Here is a 21617-nt window from a genome sequence, read left to right as displayed (position 1 = left end):
CTGTGAGCTGACGCCATGGCACTCTAACCCGGGCAACAGAGTGAGACTCTGTCCCAAAAAAAAAAAAAAAAAAAAAGAAAAAGAAAAGAGCTTGTTTGAAGCTGGAGTTAGTGAGCAAGGGAGAGACAGGTAGATGTTACCAAAAAGTTGGCAATATCAGTAGACCATGATCAAGAGTTTAGATTTTTATATTAAGTTTCATAGGAAGCCACTGGAAATTTTTAAATAGGTCTGTGACATCCTCCTGGCAGTCACTGAAGAGGCCCAGGGGCTTCTCCGAGAATTGGGAATGAGGCAAGCCATCTATGCTCAGGTTTTCATGAGACCTGATAAAGCAGTTTTTACTGACAGGATGAAAAATAAATTACTACAGCATGCACCAAGAGAATGGCATGACCCTTTCCTGTCTTTGTTGAGTCCTATAGTGGGACAAGAGGTATATGGTATGGGAGGAGCCATCGCAGACTTGGGAGAAACCACCAAGAAAGCCAGGGACAGGGTATGCTCGGTAACCCAACAAGGGCTAATGAAGGGGAAAAAGGAAACCCCATAGAAAGAAGGGAAAGGGACTGATGAGAGTCACACGTAAGCAAATGTGGCATGGTTTATTGGAAGCTGGAACACCCTGAGAAAAAACAGAAAAACAACAGAATGGTATACTAGTAGCCTTATAGAGGGAACTACAGCCTGAACAGCAGTTTCTTCCCTTCCCTTCTGCCTCTCCAGCAGAAGAGGAAGACAAGTTGACTCCTCATTCCAATGCCCTGTCCCCAAGACTAGGAGTGGGGCCAAGGTTGTCCCCATGTTCAGCAATAGGAAGCAACCAGAGGCCCCATATTAAATTATTGCCTTAGTAGATACTGGGGTAGAACAAACTTTAATGCATGGAAATCCAGAAAGACACCTTTGTCAATGGGCTGCCATTGATGGTTATGGGGGACAAACGATCTGGGTAAAAAGGACTTTGATACATTGAGGTATTGGAAAAGCTCCCCCTGACCCATATATGGTGTTTATTTCTCCTATTCCAGAAAACAGTTTAGGCATGGATATCATGTTAGGAAAGACTTTGCAAACTTCAGTGGGAGAATTCTTACTGAAGGTGCATGTAGCAAAGGCTGTTCTCAGGGGAGAAGCAAAATGGGAACCCCTACAACTCCCTGTCCCTAGACAGGTTGTCAACATTTACAACACAAATTGCCTGAAGGGGCATGCTCAAATAAGTGCAACTACTGAGGAACTGGCAAAGGTGTATATTATCCACCTAGCTCTAAGCCCATTTAATCAAATCAAACCAAAACCACAATGAGATATCACTTATCTCCAGTCCATTTAATAGTCCCATTTAATAGTCCCACCAGTCCATTTAATAGTCCCACCTGGCCTGTAGGCAAACTAGACCATACCTAGGGGATGACTGTGGATTAACAGGAATTGTACAAGGTAACCATGCCATACATGCTGCAGTCGACCACATAGCGTCTACACTGGGGACACATCATGCTTAGATTTGGTTAATGCCTTTTTCAGCATTCCTCTCTCAACACAATCACAAGACAAATTTGCTTTTACGTGGCAAGGTCACCAGTGGACCTTTCAAGTGTTGCCATGGAATGTTGCCTTTGTTCTCATTCCTGTCTTCTCTTTCTTGGTTTCATTATATTGATGACATTATGTTAACTTCTGAAGATTTTAATGGATTACAGTAAAGTCTTACAGCATTGTGTGCACATCTGTGTACATCTGTGGGAATGGGGATGGACAACTGACCCTCTGAAGATCAGAGCCCGGGTCCCACAGTGAAGTTTTTAGGGGTTATATGGTTGGGGTAAGACTCGTTTGAAACTGGGTACAGTAATTGACAAAGTCCAACAATTTATAACTCTGAAAAAGGTAAAAGAAATCCAAACATTTGTGGGTCTTTTTGGCCACTGGAGAGCATTTATCCCACACTTAGCCCAATGTTTGAGACCACTCTATAGACTTAGAAAAGGGATACACTGGGGCCAGGACACATCTCAGCAGCAAGCTTCTGAACAGACTAAAGTGCTAGTGCAGCAGGCACAATCTTAGGTACTCCTTTAGAGTGTATCACTATAACTTTGGATGTTACTACTGCTCCTGAGTGTATCAGTTGGGTCTTATGGTGACCACAGTATTGTAAACCAGGCCCTTTAGGATTTTTATCACAATTATGGAAAGGAGTCAAAGCAGCCAATACTCTCCTATTGAACAACAAATGTTAGCAGTATATAATGCTTTACAATAGGTGGAACCGCTAACAAAGACTCTTCCTATGACTGAGAATGGGTCTACCAATCAAGGGATGGACAGAAGGATTGTTTAAATGACACACCCCTGCTGTAGCCCAAACCCCTAACTTGAATAAATGGCATGCCTATTTGCAACATGAGTATTCTGGCAGCAAGTTAGTTAAGCCCAGAATTACGTGCTATATTAGGTCCTGTTGCATATGAGCAACCAAAGGACATCCTTTCATCTCCTTCTACACCAGTGCCTGACACAGTAAGAGAAGGAGTGTTACCCATCCTGGATGATGCTTGGTATACCAATGGCTCCAGCAGGGGAAGCCCCTGTACTTGGACTGATTTTGCTATACAACCTCAATACAATCTGGTGTGATACAGGTATGCATCAGAGAAGTCAATGGGCTGAGTTGCAAGCTGCTTGGTTAGTAATCACACATGAGCCCTGGTCCACTGATAGCTGAACTGTATTCAGAGGCTTACCTGTGTGGCTAGCCCAGTGGGGGACAAGAAAAATGGACAAACATGCACAAACCCATATGGGGCATGAACATAGGCAAGACATATAGGAGTGGCTACAACACCCTGAATCTGATTTAACTGTGTTTCATGTGGCCACACATTAAAAAAACTCAGTTCCAGGAAATATAGTAATTGACACCCTAACAAAAATTAGAAGCATCGTGCCAAATGATGCTGCTGAAATACTGACCTGGATACATAACAAACGTGGTCACAGAAGTGAGAGGATAGTCTGGGAGATAGCTGAGGGGGCAGGATTGGCTTTAAAATACAGCAGTCTCCTTACAGCTGTTACAAACTGTTGACCGTCTTCCATGGTGTATACCATATCAAGCAGGACACATTCAAAGGGCTGTTCGCTCTGTAACGGTTTGGCAAGTGGATTATACAGACATCTCCCTGTAAGCCAAGGAAACAAATGTGTTAACCTGCATGGACACTGCTACTGGACTGCTGCAAGGTTTTCCTTGTAAGCAAGCTAACCAAGTCAGTACCATTAAAGGTTCAGGGACTCTCAGTACTATGTATGGCTGGCTATCACCAGCACACTGACAGTGACTGGGGAGGCCTGTTTTGCTGGAGATGATATTCAGGATGGGGCCAGGGAACATGATACAACATGGTATTTTTTATCTCCCATATGACTCCCAAGCAGCAGAGTTAATTGAAAGGAAAAATGGTCTGTTGAAAGCACAAATTTGAACTTGACAGGGGGAGATCTATCTTGCACAAGTGGATGAATGTGTTATCTGCAGCCTTTATTTTTTTAAATTCAGCCAAAGCAGGGATGCCTGTCCCATATGACTGGTTGGCCTACCGTTCCCCAGGCCTACCACTATTTGCATACTGGTAACTAAGACAACTTCTAGAACTGGTTGACAAACTGCATATTCTGTGCATGAAGGTGCCAATGGACATACTGCCAGGGGAGGGGATACTCCACTGGGGCTTAGAATGGTAAATACTCCCAGGCTGGATAGGTTATTACCTGCAGAGAGTGGAGAATATCCTGGACAGTCTGGTCCCTGTTGATCCCATTGAATACTGTAACCCAAATACTATAAATGATCAGAAGAAATATGTATACCCCAAGGCACGGTGGTGGGCTCTCTAATATGGTGCACTCTCAACCAAATTGCTTTGACAATTGCTGCTGACACTTCATTCCCTGGGCAAAATATATGCTATGTGGCCCCTTTACAAAAGCCAAGAGCTTTTTACTAATTGCTCCAAATGAATCAACTAGTGTTATTCTGATAGATGGAGCTGTCACCTATGAAACAAACCTTTTCCTTCAATGGGCCCAAAACTATGATGATAGCTTATAGAAAAACACCTGATAGGTACGTGGCCTTATGTCACTCTCTGGTACTTCTGGCCTACTGTGGTGGTTCTCTCTCTTCCAAGGACGAGATTGGATAGACTATCAGGAATATATTACTGCTTCTCAAAATTACATGATGGAGTTTAACACAAGTGTGACTAGAGATAAAATAACCCAATGGCCCATTAATACTACTCTTCCTGAAAAGGGACACGGGAAGAGTTTTTCTGTCAATGAAATTAACTCACAGACTCTCCAACCAGCAACACCCTAATTAAAGAACAAAACAACTTGATACCGCAATGTTATAACCCAAATATGGGATGGGTTATCTGGTTAATCCCACCTTTAGGCCAGCTGAGTCAACTTGTCCCCCTGTATTGAGAACAAAAAAATCATTCTAAAGTTACCTGGCCAAATATGGGATACGGGATGGATACCAAGAGACTGATGTTTACACACTATTAATACAATGTTACAAAGTACTGATTGGCATGCTACAGAATAGGCACTGCATCTAGGAGTTGGGTGGTTGGCCCCAAATAAAGCTTCCCGGATATGTGGCACCAATTTATGGCCTTGGTTACCTCCCGAATGGTTAGGAGGATGGGAAGATGTTCTTTGGGTTATACATGGGCACAAGAACAGACAGGTCACACCCTTACAAAGCCTGCAAATCTCCCTCATTTGGAATCCCACTGGGCCCTATCTGTTTTCCACTGGCATGATTATCTGGCTTCTATTTCTTCCTCCACTAGGCATTGAAGATGTTATTTGGCATGTGGAAGCTCTAACAAAATTACACAAAGAAAGCTCTGAATGACAGTCGCATGGGAATCTCTCTTTTATACATGAAAGTCACTCTCATGAGAAAGGCTATCTTCCAAAATCACATACTTGAGACATACTCACTGCTGCACAAGGGGAGACTTGTGCAATTATGAAAATCTAACAGTGTTTGTATTCCTGATGCATCAGATAAATATCACTAAATTAATGACTAATATGAAAACCCAAATAACCAATCTCTCAGATGGAACCCTGACTTTGAATGATCGGCTTCATAGCTGGTTGAGTCCTAGGGTCTCTGGTGGCAGAGGCTGCTTCTTGGTTTAGGTATTATGCTCACATACTGTTTATTGTCCCATTTTTGCCCTTAGTGTTGCTGTGGCATCTGCCTCTAATGGAGCCAATGCACTGCTGCTAAAGCTATATAATATGAAACACCCTCTCTCTAAGCCCAGGAACTACTGCAGAAGAGGTGGACGTGTGAGATTGTAAGGGCTGATTTCAAGGGGTGGAGTACAGGAAAACAGCCTATTGCATGGCAAGAGTCGCCGTCTTGAAGTAAAACCCCCACGATTACTGATGTCTGACTCCTCTATACAAAGGTTTTCTGTAGCAAGGCCTTTAAACAATGCCTAGAGCATAGAAAACCCCTCATAAAGATGCTTATCTAATCTCCCCAGTGGTCACAAGTTTTGGCAAGAAAATCTGAGATGTGACCAGCTACATATGTCTTTACCCTAAAAGCTTGCTACATTAAGGATGCTTTCTGGAGCGCAGGTGCGGTGATCCACTATTTTGCAGCCACCTGAGACATCACTTCTGTTAGTAAGTCCCTATTAAACATTTCTTTCTGAGAAACTGGACTTATCAGCCTCTTTGTTTAGCCTCTCAGCTCCCTCACTCTTTGCGGGTAGGTTTGCATATACCTGCTCACCTTGGAACAGGCAGGAGAGAACACAGCAAGAGAGAAGACCACCGGGGCTAGAGATGAGAAAGGAAGATATTCTTGGTATAAAGTGGTAAGATGACATGAGACTGTAGGTTAGTTGAGGAGTTTTGTCTATTAAAAAGCAATGAGAAGGTTTTAAGGAGGGAATGATTTTAACTAAAGTTGAATTTTGAAAAGACCCCTCTGGCAGGCTGTAGGACAGCAACAGCTTGCAGGGGAGCTTAAGTGGGGTCATTTGGACCAAGGTGGTGGGGGTGCTGCTGCTGGAGAAATATGTGTAGTGACACCGGAGGTGATAAGGGTTGTCCATGGGAAGGCCTTGATGATGGGGTTACAAATGGGAGGTGAGGATTGGAAATATCAAAGATGATCCCTAGTTTTCTGACTTGCATAACTGGTAGTGCCATTTACTGCAAGAGGCACAGAGAGAAGACCAGGTTTGAAGGGCAGGATTATGAGTTTAGTTTTTGCATATACTGAATTTTAACACTTTTGAGACATACAAAAAGGGAAGTCAAAACTGACACAATTTGAATTTTCCAGCACACAGTAACATCTCCATAAACATTTGTTAAACAGATAAATAGCAAACTTAATTTTGAAAAATGAACAGATATTCCTAAAAGGAGCAAAGAAAGGAGTTGGAAATCTATCCTGAGTGTGTTGGGAATTCATGTAACTCTAAGCGTAATCCAACTGGCTAAACCTCACAAATTTGTGGCTATTTATGATGGCTTGTGTCTTCACTATCCTAGTGGTAACTCCTCTGCAGAATGCCCTCCACTCCAATTACTTCTGGGCATCCCCAAAGGAATGTTATATTAGTTTTCCAGGGCTGCCATAATGAAGTACCACAGACTAGGGTGCTTAAACAATAGAAATTTATTTTCTCACAATTCTGGAGATTACTCTGAGATCAAGGTGTCAGGAGGGTTGGTTTCTTCAGAGGCCTCTCTCTTTGGCTCATAGATGGGCATCTTCTCCCTTTGTCTTCCCTCTGTACATGTCTACATTATAATTAAGGCCCAACATAATTAACTCATCTTAACTTAATTAACTCTTTAAAGACCCTACATCCAAATACAGTCACATTCTGAGATACTGGGGGATAGGAATTCAACAGAAGAACTTTTGGGAGACACAATTCAGCCCATAACAAATGCCGTATATGTATTCACAAACTAATCTGGCAAAGCCTACGCCAAATTTGCTATCTGGTGATAGCAGACACTCTTCTCAGATGCCATTAGCAGCACAAGATTCTGAGCAAAGGTAAAGAGAATAGCCTTCTCAATGCCATATTTGATTGCCTGGCCCTGGAACAACACTATTCACAACAGAATCCAGAAAGTCTTTGAGGAATGTCACCTTTTCAGCTTTTTCTCTCCTTCCTTATCTACTGCAAATACTTCTCCAAATATAACATTAAAAATAAATTCCAACACTACCAGATTCCAAAGGAGAAACAACATTCATTCATACCCATCCAAGCATTTCTCTTTTCCTTGTACAGTACTTTCCCCATATCCCCCAAAAAGGACAATGGCTTTGGCTCAACCCAATTCATAGTAACCATCCAGAAAACCTAAATCTATATTCGAGGTAATCACTTAACTTATCAAGACAAATACCAGTTTTGGCCTGGCGCGGTGGCTCACGCCTGTAATCCTAGCACTCTGGGAGGCCGAGGAGGGTGGATTGTTTGAGCTCAGGAGTTTGAGACCAGCCTAAGCAAGAGCGAGACCCCGTCTCTACTAAAAATAGAAAGAAATTAATTGGACAACTAAAAATACATAGAAAAAATTAGCCGGGCATGGTGGTGCATGCCTGTAGTCCCAGCTACTCGGGAGGCTGAGGCAGAAGGATCGCTTGAGCCCAGGAGTTTGAGGTTGCTGTGAGCTAGGATGACGCCACCGCACTCTAGCCCGGGCAACACAGTGAGACTCTGTCTCAAAAAAAAAAAAAAAAGACAAATACCAGTTTTAAATTTGTTTAACTTAAAGAGACCATTCTGAAGACTTTTCCCAATCAAAATTTTAAAAAGGTAAATTAAGGTTTCCATTTCTGAAAATAAAAAACTGCTCACAACTTAATAAAAAATTTAAAGTTTTGAAAAGTCAACACAAACTCATGTTAAAGTTCAAACAGGTCAAATTGAACCTATGTCTGTCTCCACCCCTAGAAAGAACCAATTTTACCTGCGTTTTGTGTGTGTATTCTTGCAAAAACCGTTTATGATTATGTAAGTACTTATGTATATATTCTTTTTCTCATTTTATGCAAACAGTAGAACCTTGCTTTTTTTGTACCTTTTTAGTACCTTGGTGGTCATTCCACATATAAACTGCTCCTTCTTTTTAATGGCTGGACACAATGAATGAAAATTACATGGATGTACCATAATCATCCCACCTTCAGTTCACAGGCATTCATGTTTCCAGTGTTTAGAAATACAAACTGTTGCCAAGAATACCCTTATGGCATATGATGAGCATCCTCTCATATACTTTTTTGCCATTTGTATATCTTCTTTGTGAGGTGTTGTTTAGATCTTTTGCCCATTTTTTTGATCACTGAGCTTTCAGAGTTCTTTGCATATTTTGGATACAAGTCATTTATTATGTGTTTTGGAAATATTTGCTCCTTGTATTTCATTCTCTTAACAGTGTCTTTCACAGAGTTGAGGTTTTTAATTTTAATGAAGTCCAACTTATCAATTTTTTCTTTCATGGATTGGGCTTTTGATGTTATATCTGAAACCTCATTTCCAAATGCCAAGGTCACCTACATTTCCTCCTATCTTATCTTCTAGAAGTCTTATAGTTTTTCATTTTACATTTAGTTTATGATCCACTTTGAGTTAAGTTTTGTGAAAGGTGTAAGGTCTACATTTAGATCCTTTTTTTTTTTCCATATCGATATCCAATTGTTTCACATCATCTGTTAAAAAGACTACCTTTGCTCCACTGAATTGCCTTTGCGCCTTTGTCAAAGATCAGTTGACTATATTTGTGTGGGCTCTCCATCCTGTTTCATTGATCTGTGTGTCTTAACCATGGTAGCTTTGAAATCAGGCAGTGTCAGTCCAACTTGTTCTTCTTTGGTATTCTGTTGTCTATTTTGGGTCTTTCGCCTTTCCATAAAAGCTTTGGAATCAATTTGTCAATATCTACAAAATTACTTTCTGGAATTTTGCTTGGGATTGCATCGAATTTGTAGATCAAGTTGGGAAGAACTGATATCTAAAATGAGTCTTCCAATCCATGAACCCAGAATATCTTTCTATTATTTACATGTTCTCTGATTTCTTTAATCAGAGACACTGTAAACAGTGTTTTAAAATTTCAAATTCCAATTGTTCATTGTCAGTATACAGCAAAGCAATTGACTTTTGTATATTAACTGTATCCTAAAATCTTGCTATCATTGCAGATTAGTTGTAGGAGGATTTGTTATTTCTTTGGGATGTTCTACATAAACAATTATGTCATCTATGAACAGTTTTCTTTCTTTCTTCACAAACTACACACTTTTTATTTCCTTTTCCTATTATATTAGCTAGGACATCCAGTACAATGTTGAAAAGAGTGGCAAGAGGGGACATCCTTGCCTTGTCCCAGATCTTAAGGGGAAAGATTAAGTATTATATTAGCTGTAAGTTGTTTGAAAATGCTCTTTACCAAGTTGAAGAAGTTCTTTATTCATAGTTCTCTGAGTTTTTATTGTAAATAAGTGTTGGACATTTAAACGTTGCTTTAAATCAATCTACCTTGGAAATTATAAGGCAGGTAAGAAATGAAGTTATTTAGGAAACTATTCACGATAACAGCCTACTACAAGCAAATCAATATTCTAGTACAATGGCGGAAGGCAGCACCAACATACAGCAATATGCATAGCTCAGGAGCCCCAAAACAACGACATAAAACTGGAGCTTTAATCGGGAATTCACTTAAAAGCGACATCAATTGCCTATTAGAAGTAAGCCTGCCTGTATTCTGTTGCCTTCGGCAAATAGTTCATCTTTATAATCAGAAACTTATTCTCGCAGAGCCAGACCCCAATTCCAAGTAAAGCTCTGTGGCATTTTAACAAGTGCAGGGATTAACAGGTACGTGTTATGAAATACTATAAAGATAAAATTTTTACTCAGTTCCTTTTGTATTATGTGTTTCTTCCCCAATCTTTCCTCGCAGAAACCATAGAGCGGTTTAAAAACACTCTGGAGTCAAGATGTAGTTTAGATATTCAGTTCCCCCAGTTACTAACTGGATAACGTTTGGCAAATAACTTTAAAAAATAAACCCACGGCCTGCGTGGTCTTGGATTCAACCAACATAATGAAAGGGGTGGAGGGTAAGCATTCAAGCGCAAACAAACGTCGAGCGTTATTTCCTATGCACTCTTTTCCAGCAAGCTCCTTCCCAGAGTCGCCTGCTGGGCGAAGGCTGTTCGCTGTGGACACCCTCCAACACTGCGCGCACCAATCCGAAAAGATGGAGGCTGTGGCGTGAGCGCGACAGGGGAAGGAGATTTTTCTCTTTAAAGGGCCACCAGACTCACGTCCCAGAAAGAACCAGCCAGGCCTTCAAAGCCCACGCCCAGACCACACAGCGCAGACGCCCGACCACCTCTCTCTCCACCCAACCCGAATCCAGCCTCTTCCCTCCTCTCCTCCCACCCTCTCGCCCCACCAACTTTACACCCGGCATGCACTGCGCCGACCTTTTCCTTCCGAGACGACCACCCACCTTCGGCGCCTCCCTATGACAAGCGGCGCGGAGCATTGTGGTCCTGTGCGCGAGAGCGAGGCCGGGGGCAGAAAAAGAAAGCAAAAGACTGCGGCGAGCTGGTAGGGCGGCTCCCACGCACGCGCACGGGCGGCGGCGGGGGGAGAAAAGGGGCGGTGCGTGGTCTACGGCAAGCGGAGTGGGGCGGGGTCGCGCGCCTTGGCGGGGAGTCCGCGAGCCGGGAGGGGCGGGGGGTGGGAAAGGGAGCGGGCGGAGGAGGAAGTGTCATGGCGTCGGGCCGTGGAGGTTCTTCTCGCTGGTTCTTTACTCGGGAACAGCTGGAGAACACGCCGAGCCGCCGCTGCGGAGTGGAGGCGGACAAAGAGCTCTCGTACCGCCAGCAGGCGGCCAACCTCATCCAGGAGATGGGACAGCGTCTCAATGTGTATCCTTTCCTATTCTTGGCCCTCCGCCGCTCACGCCCTGCCTCCCTCGCCCGCTCGCCCGGCCTGGTGCCCCACGAAAATGGCGCCGCCGCCTCGGCCTTTGCTGGGCCTTGGCCGCGCCGTGAAGGGAGGAAGGCTGGGGCTCCGGGCGGCCTCGAGGGGCCAGCGGAGGAGAGGAGGAGGGGAGGAGGAGAATGGAGACCGGGAATGCTAGCCAGGGGGCTGCGTTGTGTAATTTGTTTTGGGCGCGCGTGGTGGCGGCGGGGGATGGGAGTGCCTCTGGGGCGAGAGGGGAATCTTAGGGATTATTGCAGAAAAGGGGCGTCTCCTTCGACTTCTCCTTGTCCCCGAACGGGTTGAGAGGTAGGAGGGTTAGAGACACCGAAAGGCTTAAGTGTTTTCCTCAGCCTTTCCCCGCGCCTCTCGTCGGCTTGATGGCAGTTCTCTTGTACCTTGGGAGCGCACTGAAAGTCTTTATGTTCTTGGCGTGGTTTTGTATGGGTGTGTGCGCGCGCTTGCGTTTCAACTGTTTGGTTTTGAGTTTAGTCGTAGGCATTAATACATAGTTCCAGGGCTCTCTTAATAGCAGTGTTAGAGTCAAATGCTCAGCAGTTGTTATTATTTCTGCTTATTTGGCTTGGAGCCTATTCTTCCCCTCCACCCTCCGCTGGCATTTATTTATTTATTTTCAGGTTTTGATTTGGTTTTGAGTGAGAGGCATTGGAAAAGAACCTGGGAATTTTCCATCAAAATTGTTTTGGAAATGAGATCTTGTTTTTCTCGTATATTTCCTAAATACTACATTCCAGCTCTCAGCTTACAATAAACACTGCAATTGTTTATATGCACAGGTTTTATATGCACCATTCTTTCACCAAATTCAATAGAAATGTAAGTACTATTTTATTGTCTTTTTACTACCACCGAATTTTAAAGTAAATCGATACGCAGAAAAGTTGGTTGGTCATCGATTGCACTGCTAGATTTAGTGTTCTGTGTTAACAGCAAAAGTAAATTACGTGATAAGTGTTTTGCTTGAGATGCGAGGTTTTTGTGTTTTTTTTTAAATTTACGATGAGTTAAACTGCAAGGCACTGTTTAGTTAGGCTCTGCCAGGCTTTTTAAACTAAAAAATAGATTTAAAAAACATTTCTTTCCTCACGGAGCTATTACCTCAGTTTTCTTCGTTTAAGTTTTATACTTAATATTTGAATAATTTCGGTAGTAATGTACAGTGTAATTTGGGCAAGCCTGGTTCTATGGTACATCTTAATTGTGTTGGACTGTTTCAATTATTGTGAATTGGGATTAATTTGTGGCATTCTTTTGAAAGAACTAGCTGTTCAACAGAAATATTTCATTTGCTAACCTAGTTATTTAAGATGTCAGACATTTCTGTTTATCACATAGTAGCATTAATTGTGTCCTTAGATTTTTGATGATTGAAGCATGAACTCTTGCTTCAAATACACTCTCAGGAGTACGTTTATATTGTTAGTTTTAATGTAAAATTTACACTCAAACACTAAGGTACTGATTTTGAATATAACCCATAAATATTGACAAATAGAATAATGGCATTTTGTTGAAATTTTTAAGTTATGAAAGACAGTCTGGTATCTATTCAGAGTAACATGCATACTGTGTTGTTGGATCTGCTAAAGAACATCTCGTGTTGCTTTATCACAGTTGTTTTTAGAGTGTTATTCTGAAAGATGTGTGTAGAAAAATGGACCAAAGAAGACTTTTCTGCTATTTGTGGATGGTCATTAGGACCTTATTTGCTAAGAAAACAGTCTTAGAAAAGGTCCTTACAGTACTGTATTTGAAATGGAAGGAAAAGCTTCATGGTTTAGATGGATTCCTACTTTGGTCTTTTCTGATCGTTACGTCTGATTTTTGGCATATAGGTTTGTCTTGACCTGTATGTTTTAGTATACATTTGGTCTATTGCATTCCCTCTTGCTTCTGTTCTTCCTCTTTTAAATCCGTGTCATTCTTGCTCTGTTGTTTCTAGTTTCTTAAGTTATTTCTTGTGCATAACACTTAGGTCCATGATCGTGTTAAGGAAGACAAAGGACACTATTGGTGATAACATTTAGATTAAAGGAATTAAATTTTTATTTGAATTTTCTCCAAAGGTAGAAGTGAACTAGTGAATACGGATATAAATGTGGCTTTCCTTACATAGCACTGGATAATGCTGGTAGAAATTACAAGTCAAAATAGCTCTGGAAATTCTTTACATGGCTACATATGTCCCATTTGCTGAATCAGGCTTACTTTCCTAGTTTCAGTAAATGATCTCACCACAAGTCTTCACTTCTTTGTGGGGAGGACCTCCCTCTTTTATAATTTGTCTTTATGGCCTGGTTCATGTGCTTCAAAACAAGTATTTCGCTTAAAGCCAAATTCACGACTTTAAATCGACTGGTAAAACCAAAGTCTTTGACATTCTAGTTTTCACTATTTTATTTAAATGTCATCATTCACTATACAGGCCAGAGTATTAATATTTATTACCCTCCTTGATGACTTGTATGTCTATGAAGGTAGACTTCAGCATTTTACATGGAGCCATTATTAGCAGGATAATTGAAATCTGGTGTTAATTTCTGTTTCGAGAAACAGCATCGTACTCTTCATATCTATTATCTTTTTTACCTTTGCTATGGGGTTTACATTTGTGTCGTGATGTGCAATTGCATCAGTTGCACAGCCTCGCTTTTTTTTTTTTTTTTGCCCCCTATTCTTTAAGGGTGAAGGGGGTGGTCTCAAACTGAATGTGAGTCACTCTTAAATTCATATTCTCCCACATCACTGGGAAAATTTTTCTTATAGGGTTATACTGCAGTGTCATAGTAAACTTAAGAAAAGCACAAATCTTCACTACAAAGTAAACCTGAGCACCATTCAGCAAATTAAACCCTATGGAATAACAAGCTTAAATGTTAAGATGCTAGTGACACACTATTTCTAGTCTTGTAATAAATATTATACATTAATCATATTAAAATATTCTTTAAATGTTTCCGTCACTTTGTTTTATTTTCCCATGTTGACAAATTTAAAAGTTAAAAAAAAAAAAAAAACCCTAAAGGTAAAGTGCTGTTGTATTTAAGAATAAAATCAGTATCAGCATGTATCAGGGACCCAGAAACTGTCTCTAGTCATTGAGTTCTTATGTCAGATTTCCAGAAAGTTGAATAAGTATCAGCAGTAAATGGCTTTTATATGTAGCTTAATTAGATAAATCTACCCTTTCTTCACTGGTTGCAGTGAGGTTTATGTGATGGGATTAGTAACTAAAGAATGACCTTGCTGGATCAAGCTCAAAATAAATCTAGTAAAGTATAAAAGCCCTGAGGCCAACAGTACCTATAAGGTATATACTGAGGGAGAACATCCACCCCAATGTCAATCTTACTGTAAATATTGACCCAATTTCTCTTAGAAACTCTGTTCATTACTTTGGATAGTCAAGTTTATGATGCATTTCTTTCTTACACCAATTCCAAGTCTGATTAATTCTTCTTAGATTGTAAAGAGCACATTCTTTTCTAAGTATTTGTGTGTTGATCATGGTCTGTTCTCGTGGCACATCTTCGATTTACTTGGTCTTTTTAGTCTTCTCTTTCCTTTGTTCCATTGCCTTGTTCCATTGCCTCTTTCTTGAGCTCTAGAAATCAGAACTACATATAATATGGAATATTTGAATGTACTGTAGTTCTGTATAAGGGCCCAAGTGTACATGGTAAGTTAAGCAGACAGGACTCAGGATTAATGATCTTAAGGAATGACTGTAATGACTTTTAAGAATACATCATCGATGTCATTTCTGAGTTTCATTTTATACATGTAAATTAGATTGGTCAACTGCTACTCATAAGCTGCGGGGAACACTGGCCACGTTTCCCCGCCAACGTTTGCCGGGAACGTGGCCAGTGTTCCCTGCAAAAAACTGGGTCCCTTTGGTAGAGTTGCAAGGGATAAGAAAATAATAGAGAAAAATGGAAAATGGAAGAAATAAAAGAATACACTGAGACAAAGATATAGTTTTATAAGTTTATAAAGATTATAGGCAAAGTGGGAGCTCAGGGGGCTTAGACCTCTCCGTTGGTCTCAAAAGCCCTGAATGAGGTCTTAGGTGGCAACTTATAGGAAATAGTGAATAATTGCCAGGGGTAACAGATTTACATAACAGCAGGTAGTTCCTCTCAGGTTAACAGGTTTTCAAAAGGCTTTTACAGAAGGCTTCTACAGATTCTTTAACTAATTCTATTTACCTGAGCAAACGGTTACAAAGTCTTTCAAAGGTTAATTTCTAAATTCTAAGGTAAGTTTATCATTTAAACAGAGGGGTTAAACAGAGATATGTAAGCTCCATGTTGATTAGGTTATTGTGAATGGAGACAGGTAGTCTAGAGTGATTTAAACAAAAGCTTTGCTTTTAGCCATTTGGGAAGCTGTTGTTTCCGGGAAGCTGTTTGTTCCGGAGGGCACTCCATTGTCAGCTCTCAGCCTATAGTTTTTAACAGATTCACTTGTGCTTTACAAAGCAAATCCAATTCTTTAGGTCTGAGAAATGCGGCGCCTCGTGGGATACAGCCGCTACTGCCTTACTGCCTTTCAGAGACGCCCTTCCGAGTGTAACAGCATTCAAAATGCAAACCAGCACGTTCACATTATTCCTTCAGGGCAAAGCTCTGTAAAACTCTTAAGACAAACCCTGTCCCAAAACACGTTTAATATTAATTCATGGAGCGACAGTAAGCAAACTTGTATTTACAGTCATCCTTTGGTATCTTCTGGGGATTGGTTCCAGGACTCCTGAGGATACCAAATCCACACATACTCATGCCCAGCATTCGACCCTGCAGAACCCTCATATATGAAAAGTCAGCCCTCCATATCCACTGGTGTCACATCCTGTGAATACTGTACTTTCCATCCGATTTTGTTTGGGGAAAAGAAAAACCACATACAGTTCAGAGCCATGTTGTTCAAGAGTCAGTGGTATTTGCTTGTGCTAAAATTTGATTGCCATCTTTTGCTTACGGCCTTTATAAAATCTTTCTCAATCGATGTTTGAAAATTTGAAGATATTCTTTTTCCATTCCTTTTTCCTCCTCTAGTAAAGATGTAAATGATTTGGAGGAAGGCCATTCTTTGTCTGGAGAAATGCCCATGATTCCTGTTATTTGTCTAATAGAAGTTCCCTTTTGCACTGTAAGGCAAGGGATTTTTTCGGTTTTTATTTATTTGGGGGTTTTTTCTTTGTTTCATTCACTGTTATCACTAGGGCCTAGAAAAGAATCTCACATAGAGAAGATATCGAACAAGTATTTGTCAGTAGAATAGATGTAATCTTGTTCACAGGTCTTTTGAGTGACTTCTCCTGCATTTTCCTCTGTATGTATCCTCCCCACATAGACACATTTAAAATGTTTTATTGTTGAAAACTTAGGTTGAACATGCCAAATCTGAAAATCTGAAATGCTCCAAAGTCTGAAACTTAACTGAACACTGATAATACTCAAAGGAAATGCTCATTGTAGCATTTTGAATTTTCAAATTTAGGATGCTCAACAGGAAATGCAAATATTCCAAAATCCAAAGAAATCTGAAACACTTCTGGCCCCAAGCATTTTTGTGTAGGCACGTGATAAACGAAAACTGTAGAAAAGAGGTTATCATAAACCTCCCTCCCATCCAAGAGTCTAAGCCCTCACCCCTGCTCTATAGCACCTCCTGTTAACAGTTTTTGTGTACCCTTTCAGAAATGTTTTTTTGCATGTGCAAGCATATGTATATCTTTTTCAGCATAGAAAAGTGTTTTTTTATTTAACCTTAGATCTAGCACACAGCATTATGGGAACATAAAGAATTGGATTTGGCCTATTTGGGGTTAGGTATAGCTACTTCTGGGGAAGTAATTTTTAAGATAGAACCGCAGGTATAAAAGGGATTTGTTCTGTGAAGTTTGATTCGGTCGAGGGGCCGCACTTAGTGATCTAGAGGGCCTCGTGGCCTTGAGGCCGCAGTTTCCCCACCCCTGGTATAGATTAGACAGGTGGTTCTCAACAAGGGTCATTTTTGGTGGTCACAACTTAATGTGGGGTGCTACTAGCATCTAGTAGGTAGAAGCCACAAATGCTGCTGAGCGTCCTACAATGCATAGGACAGTTTCCCACCCCACCCCCCAATAAAAAATTATCTGGTCCAAATGTCCTTAGTGCAAAGATTAAGAAACCCTAGTTTAACCTAAGAAGTTAGGTGAATGAAGAAGGCTCTAGGCAGAGGGAATAGTAAGGCGGTATTACCTCCACTGTATTTTGAGTGGTGAATTTCATCTCTTCTAGTAAGAAATCACCTATTCATCTGTAATTCCCCAAGGACCTTCTTAAAAACAAAGATTAAGTTTGTATCTTTTGTAAATTGAGGGCTCTGGGGACACTTTTTGGTATTCCTAAAATTTACAGTTTAAATTTAGTTTGTCAGTAAATGGTGCCTTTCTGTGAACTAATAATGTGGGGTTTTTACCACTTTGTTTGAGCTTGTTATAAATTTCTCATTATCGTGTTAGTAATTTTTTTTCTAGTTTTTTAAATGGCTTTTTGACATTGAAAGTTTTTGTTAATCAAATCTAACAGCCTTCACTTTTGCTTTATTACATTACCTTTATGCTTATCTAGAGATTGACGTCCACCTATGTTTATTTCATGATTTTATGGGAAGAATTTTGGTATTTTTAATCTATAGGTTTATTTCAATATGTGGTTCTCAAACATGTATTTGAGGTTGATATCCTCTTTTTTCATCCAGATAAGAAAGATGAGAATCATAAAGGTTAAATACCTTGTCTGAAGTTACACAATAACAAAGTGATGAAAACAAAAATTTCACCATATCGAGACTCCATAGCTCATGTAGTTATTACTGTGCCTGCCTCAACTATCTATTGCTAGGACTGTCTTTGTAGCCCTGAAATTTCTCATTGAAAGTAATAAGTGTAAAGCCTTTATGATGTGCTAAATATGTGTGATTCACCAACTACCTACATCAGAATTATTAGGATGCTTGTTAAAAATATGCTTTACTGAGCTGTGTCTTAAATTTATGTAATCAGCATATTTGTGGTAGAGCTTGGGGTTCTTTACCTTAACAAGCTTCCCAAGTGATACTGATGCCTGGTAAAGTTGACAATCGTTGGTTTAAATTTTGCCTTTTCTCCTGTGCGTATCAGTCTATTATTACACTCTGTTTATGTTTTATAGGAGTCAAATCAGTATGTGTTTTATTCTTTACCTTCTAAAGGAAAGTGTGTTGTGAAATCTAAGTTGATGTTTATATTGTTGCTGACTTCTCCTGCTGCCTTTTAATTTAATAAAACAATCCAATGATAATCCTATGCTCAAAATCCATTAATATTACCTGGAAATACTGTAGTGCCCAAGTGAGGTCCTCTTTATAGATCCCAAGTTCCTCTTTGTTAGCAATACATCAGTTTTAGCATTTATGCGTTGTACATCCCTGTTTTTCCTTCAGGGTGCGTTCTCTGCTTTTCTCATGACTGTGCTCTGTCAAGTTTTAAGACTCAGCTGAAGTTGCAACTCCTTCATAAAGCATTCCCCAGAGAACTCTTTTCCATTTCTGAATTTCTGTCTCTCATTTTATCTTTGGGTTCCATTTACATCCTGGTTTTGGGAGATTTTGTTTGTTTAGTTTGTTTGTTTTTAGTGCTATAGTGTAACTGTGCGTATATTAGATGAGATTTTTTTTCTTTTATAAAATAAAACAAATACATAAAACCATCAAACTAATGTATGGCTTAATGAATTGTTATAATGCAAACAACCACCTAAGACAAGAAATATTAGGTTATTAAGTATAAAATGTCCAATTTCCTTAACACATTGACTGCCTTGTGAGTTGCATTTAACTCAGGCCTGGGGCCACATGAAGCAAAATTCTGCAGCTGGTTCATGAAAATCTTACTTGTTAATGTGCCTGTTGTTACGATTATATTGACAATTTAATTCTAAAAACGTAGATTGCGTTGCATATAACTCACACACAGAAAACAATAAAAAATAACAAAATAGAATTGTTTTATTAAAACATTGTGGCCCCAGGGAAATTTTTTTTTTCTTGTGTGGCAGTCAGTGTGTTAAATACTAAGTTTGAGGGTCGATATCTCTGACATTTTACTTTGACACTTGTTTTATTTTTATTGTGAAAGTGCATTCTCAGTCTTGCAAATGCACGTTTTGACTTGTGATTATCTTTTTTGTTTTTTTTTGAGCAATTTTTGTGAAACCATGGATAAGTCAGAAATTTGTTATTTTTGAATATGAGTTCCGTCATGGAACCAATGCAGCACAGACAGCTCGAATTATCAACACAGACAGCTCGAATTATCAACGAAGTGTTTGGGAAAGATGTGGTTAATGAATGCACAGTACCTTGATGGTTTGAGAAGTTCTATTCTGGTGATTTTAATTTTGAAAATGAGCCACATGGACGACCAAGGTGGATATGAATATTGCTGCTATGAACATTCATGCACAAGTTGTTGTGTGGACGTGTGTTTTAGTTTCTCTTAAGTGTATACCCAGGAGTAAAACTGCTGGATCATGTGTTAACTCTAGACCCCAGTAATCTTGGATAGCTTTTTCTCTGTTACAACAAGATATTCCAGTCCCATGTTGTAAATTTTCTGCCTCAGAAAATTTCAGAGCTGGAGTTGGCCATTTCTTTAAGAAAAGTTGCTTTCTTTTAATAGGAAGAGGTATTTCAAGACTACAACCTGGACACTAGTGTTGCCCATTGTTACTATGTTGGTGATTGTTTGTAGGCATCTTCAGTTAACACAGCTAGGAAATATATAGTGTAGCAAATATATATATTCACCATGCATATTGATATGTTAAGTCTTCTTTATTTTCATACTAAGTATATTATATGAAATATACATATGTTAACTGTATTTGTCTTTTATCTTTATTTTAAATATATATTTAAAATATCTCATGAGTTCATTCTGATTGAAAAACAGGCTTTTTAAATTCAACCTCTTTTGCATTACATCTCAGTCACCTTTCTTTACATATTCTGGATATCAAATTTCTTATCAAATGTGTGATTTGCAAATGTTTTCTCCCATTCTTTGGGCTGTCATTTTCCTTTTTTGATGTACAAACTTTATTAAATTTGATTAAGTCCAATCTGTTTTTTCTTTTTGTTGCCTGTGCTTTGGTGACATCCAAGAAATCATTGCCAAATCTAGTGTCATGAAGTTTCTCCTCTGTGTTTTCTTTTTAGGTCTTTGATCCTTTTTGAGTTAATTTTTGTATATGGTGTAAGGTAAGGTTCAAAATTCATTCTTTTTGTACGTGGATATCTAGTTTCCTCAGCACCATTTGTTTATTTTTTTAAGCATTTCTTTATAGTATGATTTTGTTGCTTTAGGCACAACTTTTCTAATTTTGTCTTACAGTATCTTTGTATTCTCTTCAGCTACTTATTTTTGTGAGAGATTAGCTTTCCTGAACTTGACAGGGGATGTGCTTCGGAGTAGCTTTTCCAGTTTCACAGAGTTCCCTTTTCTGTTATTTTCAGGTAATGTTCAAAAACGTGGCAGCTTGCTTTCTGAGGTTTCCTGGCTCTGTTCCCTTCAACATTTTAATCCTCTTTTTCTCTTGTCCCTGTCCTGCCAATTGTGCTTTTGCTTCTAGAGGTTTCTCTTCCATATGGAGTCCTGGAAGAGAACCTTGGCAGATCAGTTTCAAAAGGTCATAGTAGTTAGCTTTAATCCTTTAAGCCTTACTGTAGGCCTCTTGCATCCACCTCCTTATTGGAAGGGCAAAACTCCCAGTTTTGGCTGCCATTCTCAAATTGACCAGCCATAATTTCCAATGAATGCCTGTTGGCTCTTTTGAGATTCTTCTATTATTGGGTCCAGCACATGCCCCATTGCCTCCTTTTGCTTCTTGTTGCACAGATGCTAAGTACTGTGGCTATATAGTAGCCTGTTGCGCCCTCACCCATTAGTATTCCAGATTTCCTAGGAATGGCCTGTTCATGTGATTTGGTTGTAAATATCCATGGGGTCTTGATTTTCCTATCTTGTTGCTCTGTTTTTCTGTGGGGATTTGGGTATCACCTCCGGCACCATCATCTCAGATTTCTTCAGGTAAGTCATTAAAAGTTTATCTTCATTTACTTTAGGAGGTAATACACTAATTTTCAGTGATACTACAGTAGGCTATCATTTAAGTATACTTAATAGTCCAGGTGTGATGGCTCATGTCTATAACCCTAGCACTCTGGGAGGCCGAGGCAGGAGGATCCCTTGAGGTCAGGAGTTCAAGACCAGCCTGAGCAAGTGCAAGACCCCGTCTCTACTAAAATTAGAAAAAAATTAGCTGGGCTCAGTGACGTGCGTCTCTAGTCCCAGCTACTCAGGAGGCTGAGACAGGAGGATTGCTTTAGCCAGGAGTTTGAGGTTGCTGTGAGCTAGGCTGACGCCATGGCACTCTAGCCTGGGCAGCAGAGTGAGACTCTGTGTCAAAAAAATAAATAAATATA

The 21617-nt window shown here is 40.0% G+C and overlaps 1 protein-coding gene across 2 annotated transcripts in view; it reads left to right on the top strand.

The window, feature by feature from the left end:
• The first annotated feature begins 10849 nt into the window (after positions 1 to 10849).
• CCNT2 (cyclin T2) overlaps positions 10850 to 21617 on the top strand; it is a 43572-nt gene continuing 32804 nt past the window's right edge. For both annotated transcript variants that reach the window (XM_012650536.1, XM_012650534.1), the window contains exons 1-2: positions 10850 to 11026; positions 11837 to 11918. In XM_012650536.1, the coding sequence (XP_012505990.1) occupies positions 10869 to 11026; positions 11837 to 11918 (240 nt within the window). In that variant the 5' untranslated portion in view covers positions 10850 to 10868. The remainder of the gene's footprint in view (positions 11027 to 11836; positions 11919 to 21617) is intronic.

This window comes from Propithecus coquereli, unplaced genomic scaffold (assembly GCF_000956105.1).
Source record: "Propithecus coquereli isolate 6110/MARCELLA unplaced genomic scaffold, Pcoq_1.0 Scaffold33, whole genome shotgun sequence".
Classification (NCBI taxonomy): Eukaryota; Metazoa; Chordata; class Mammalia; order Primates; family Indriidae; genus Propithecus; species Propithecus coquereli.
This window is presented reverse-complemented; position numbering and strand designations above follow the sequence as displayed.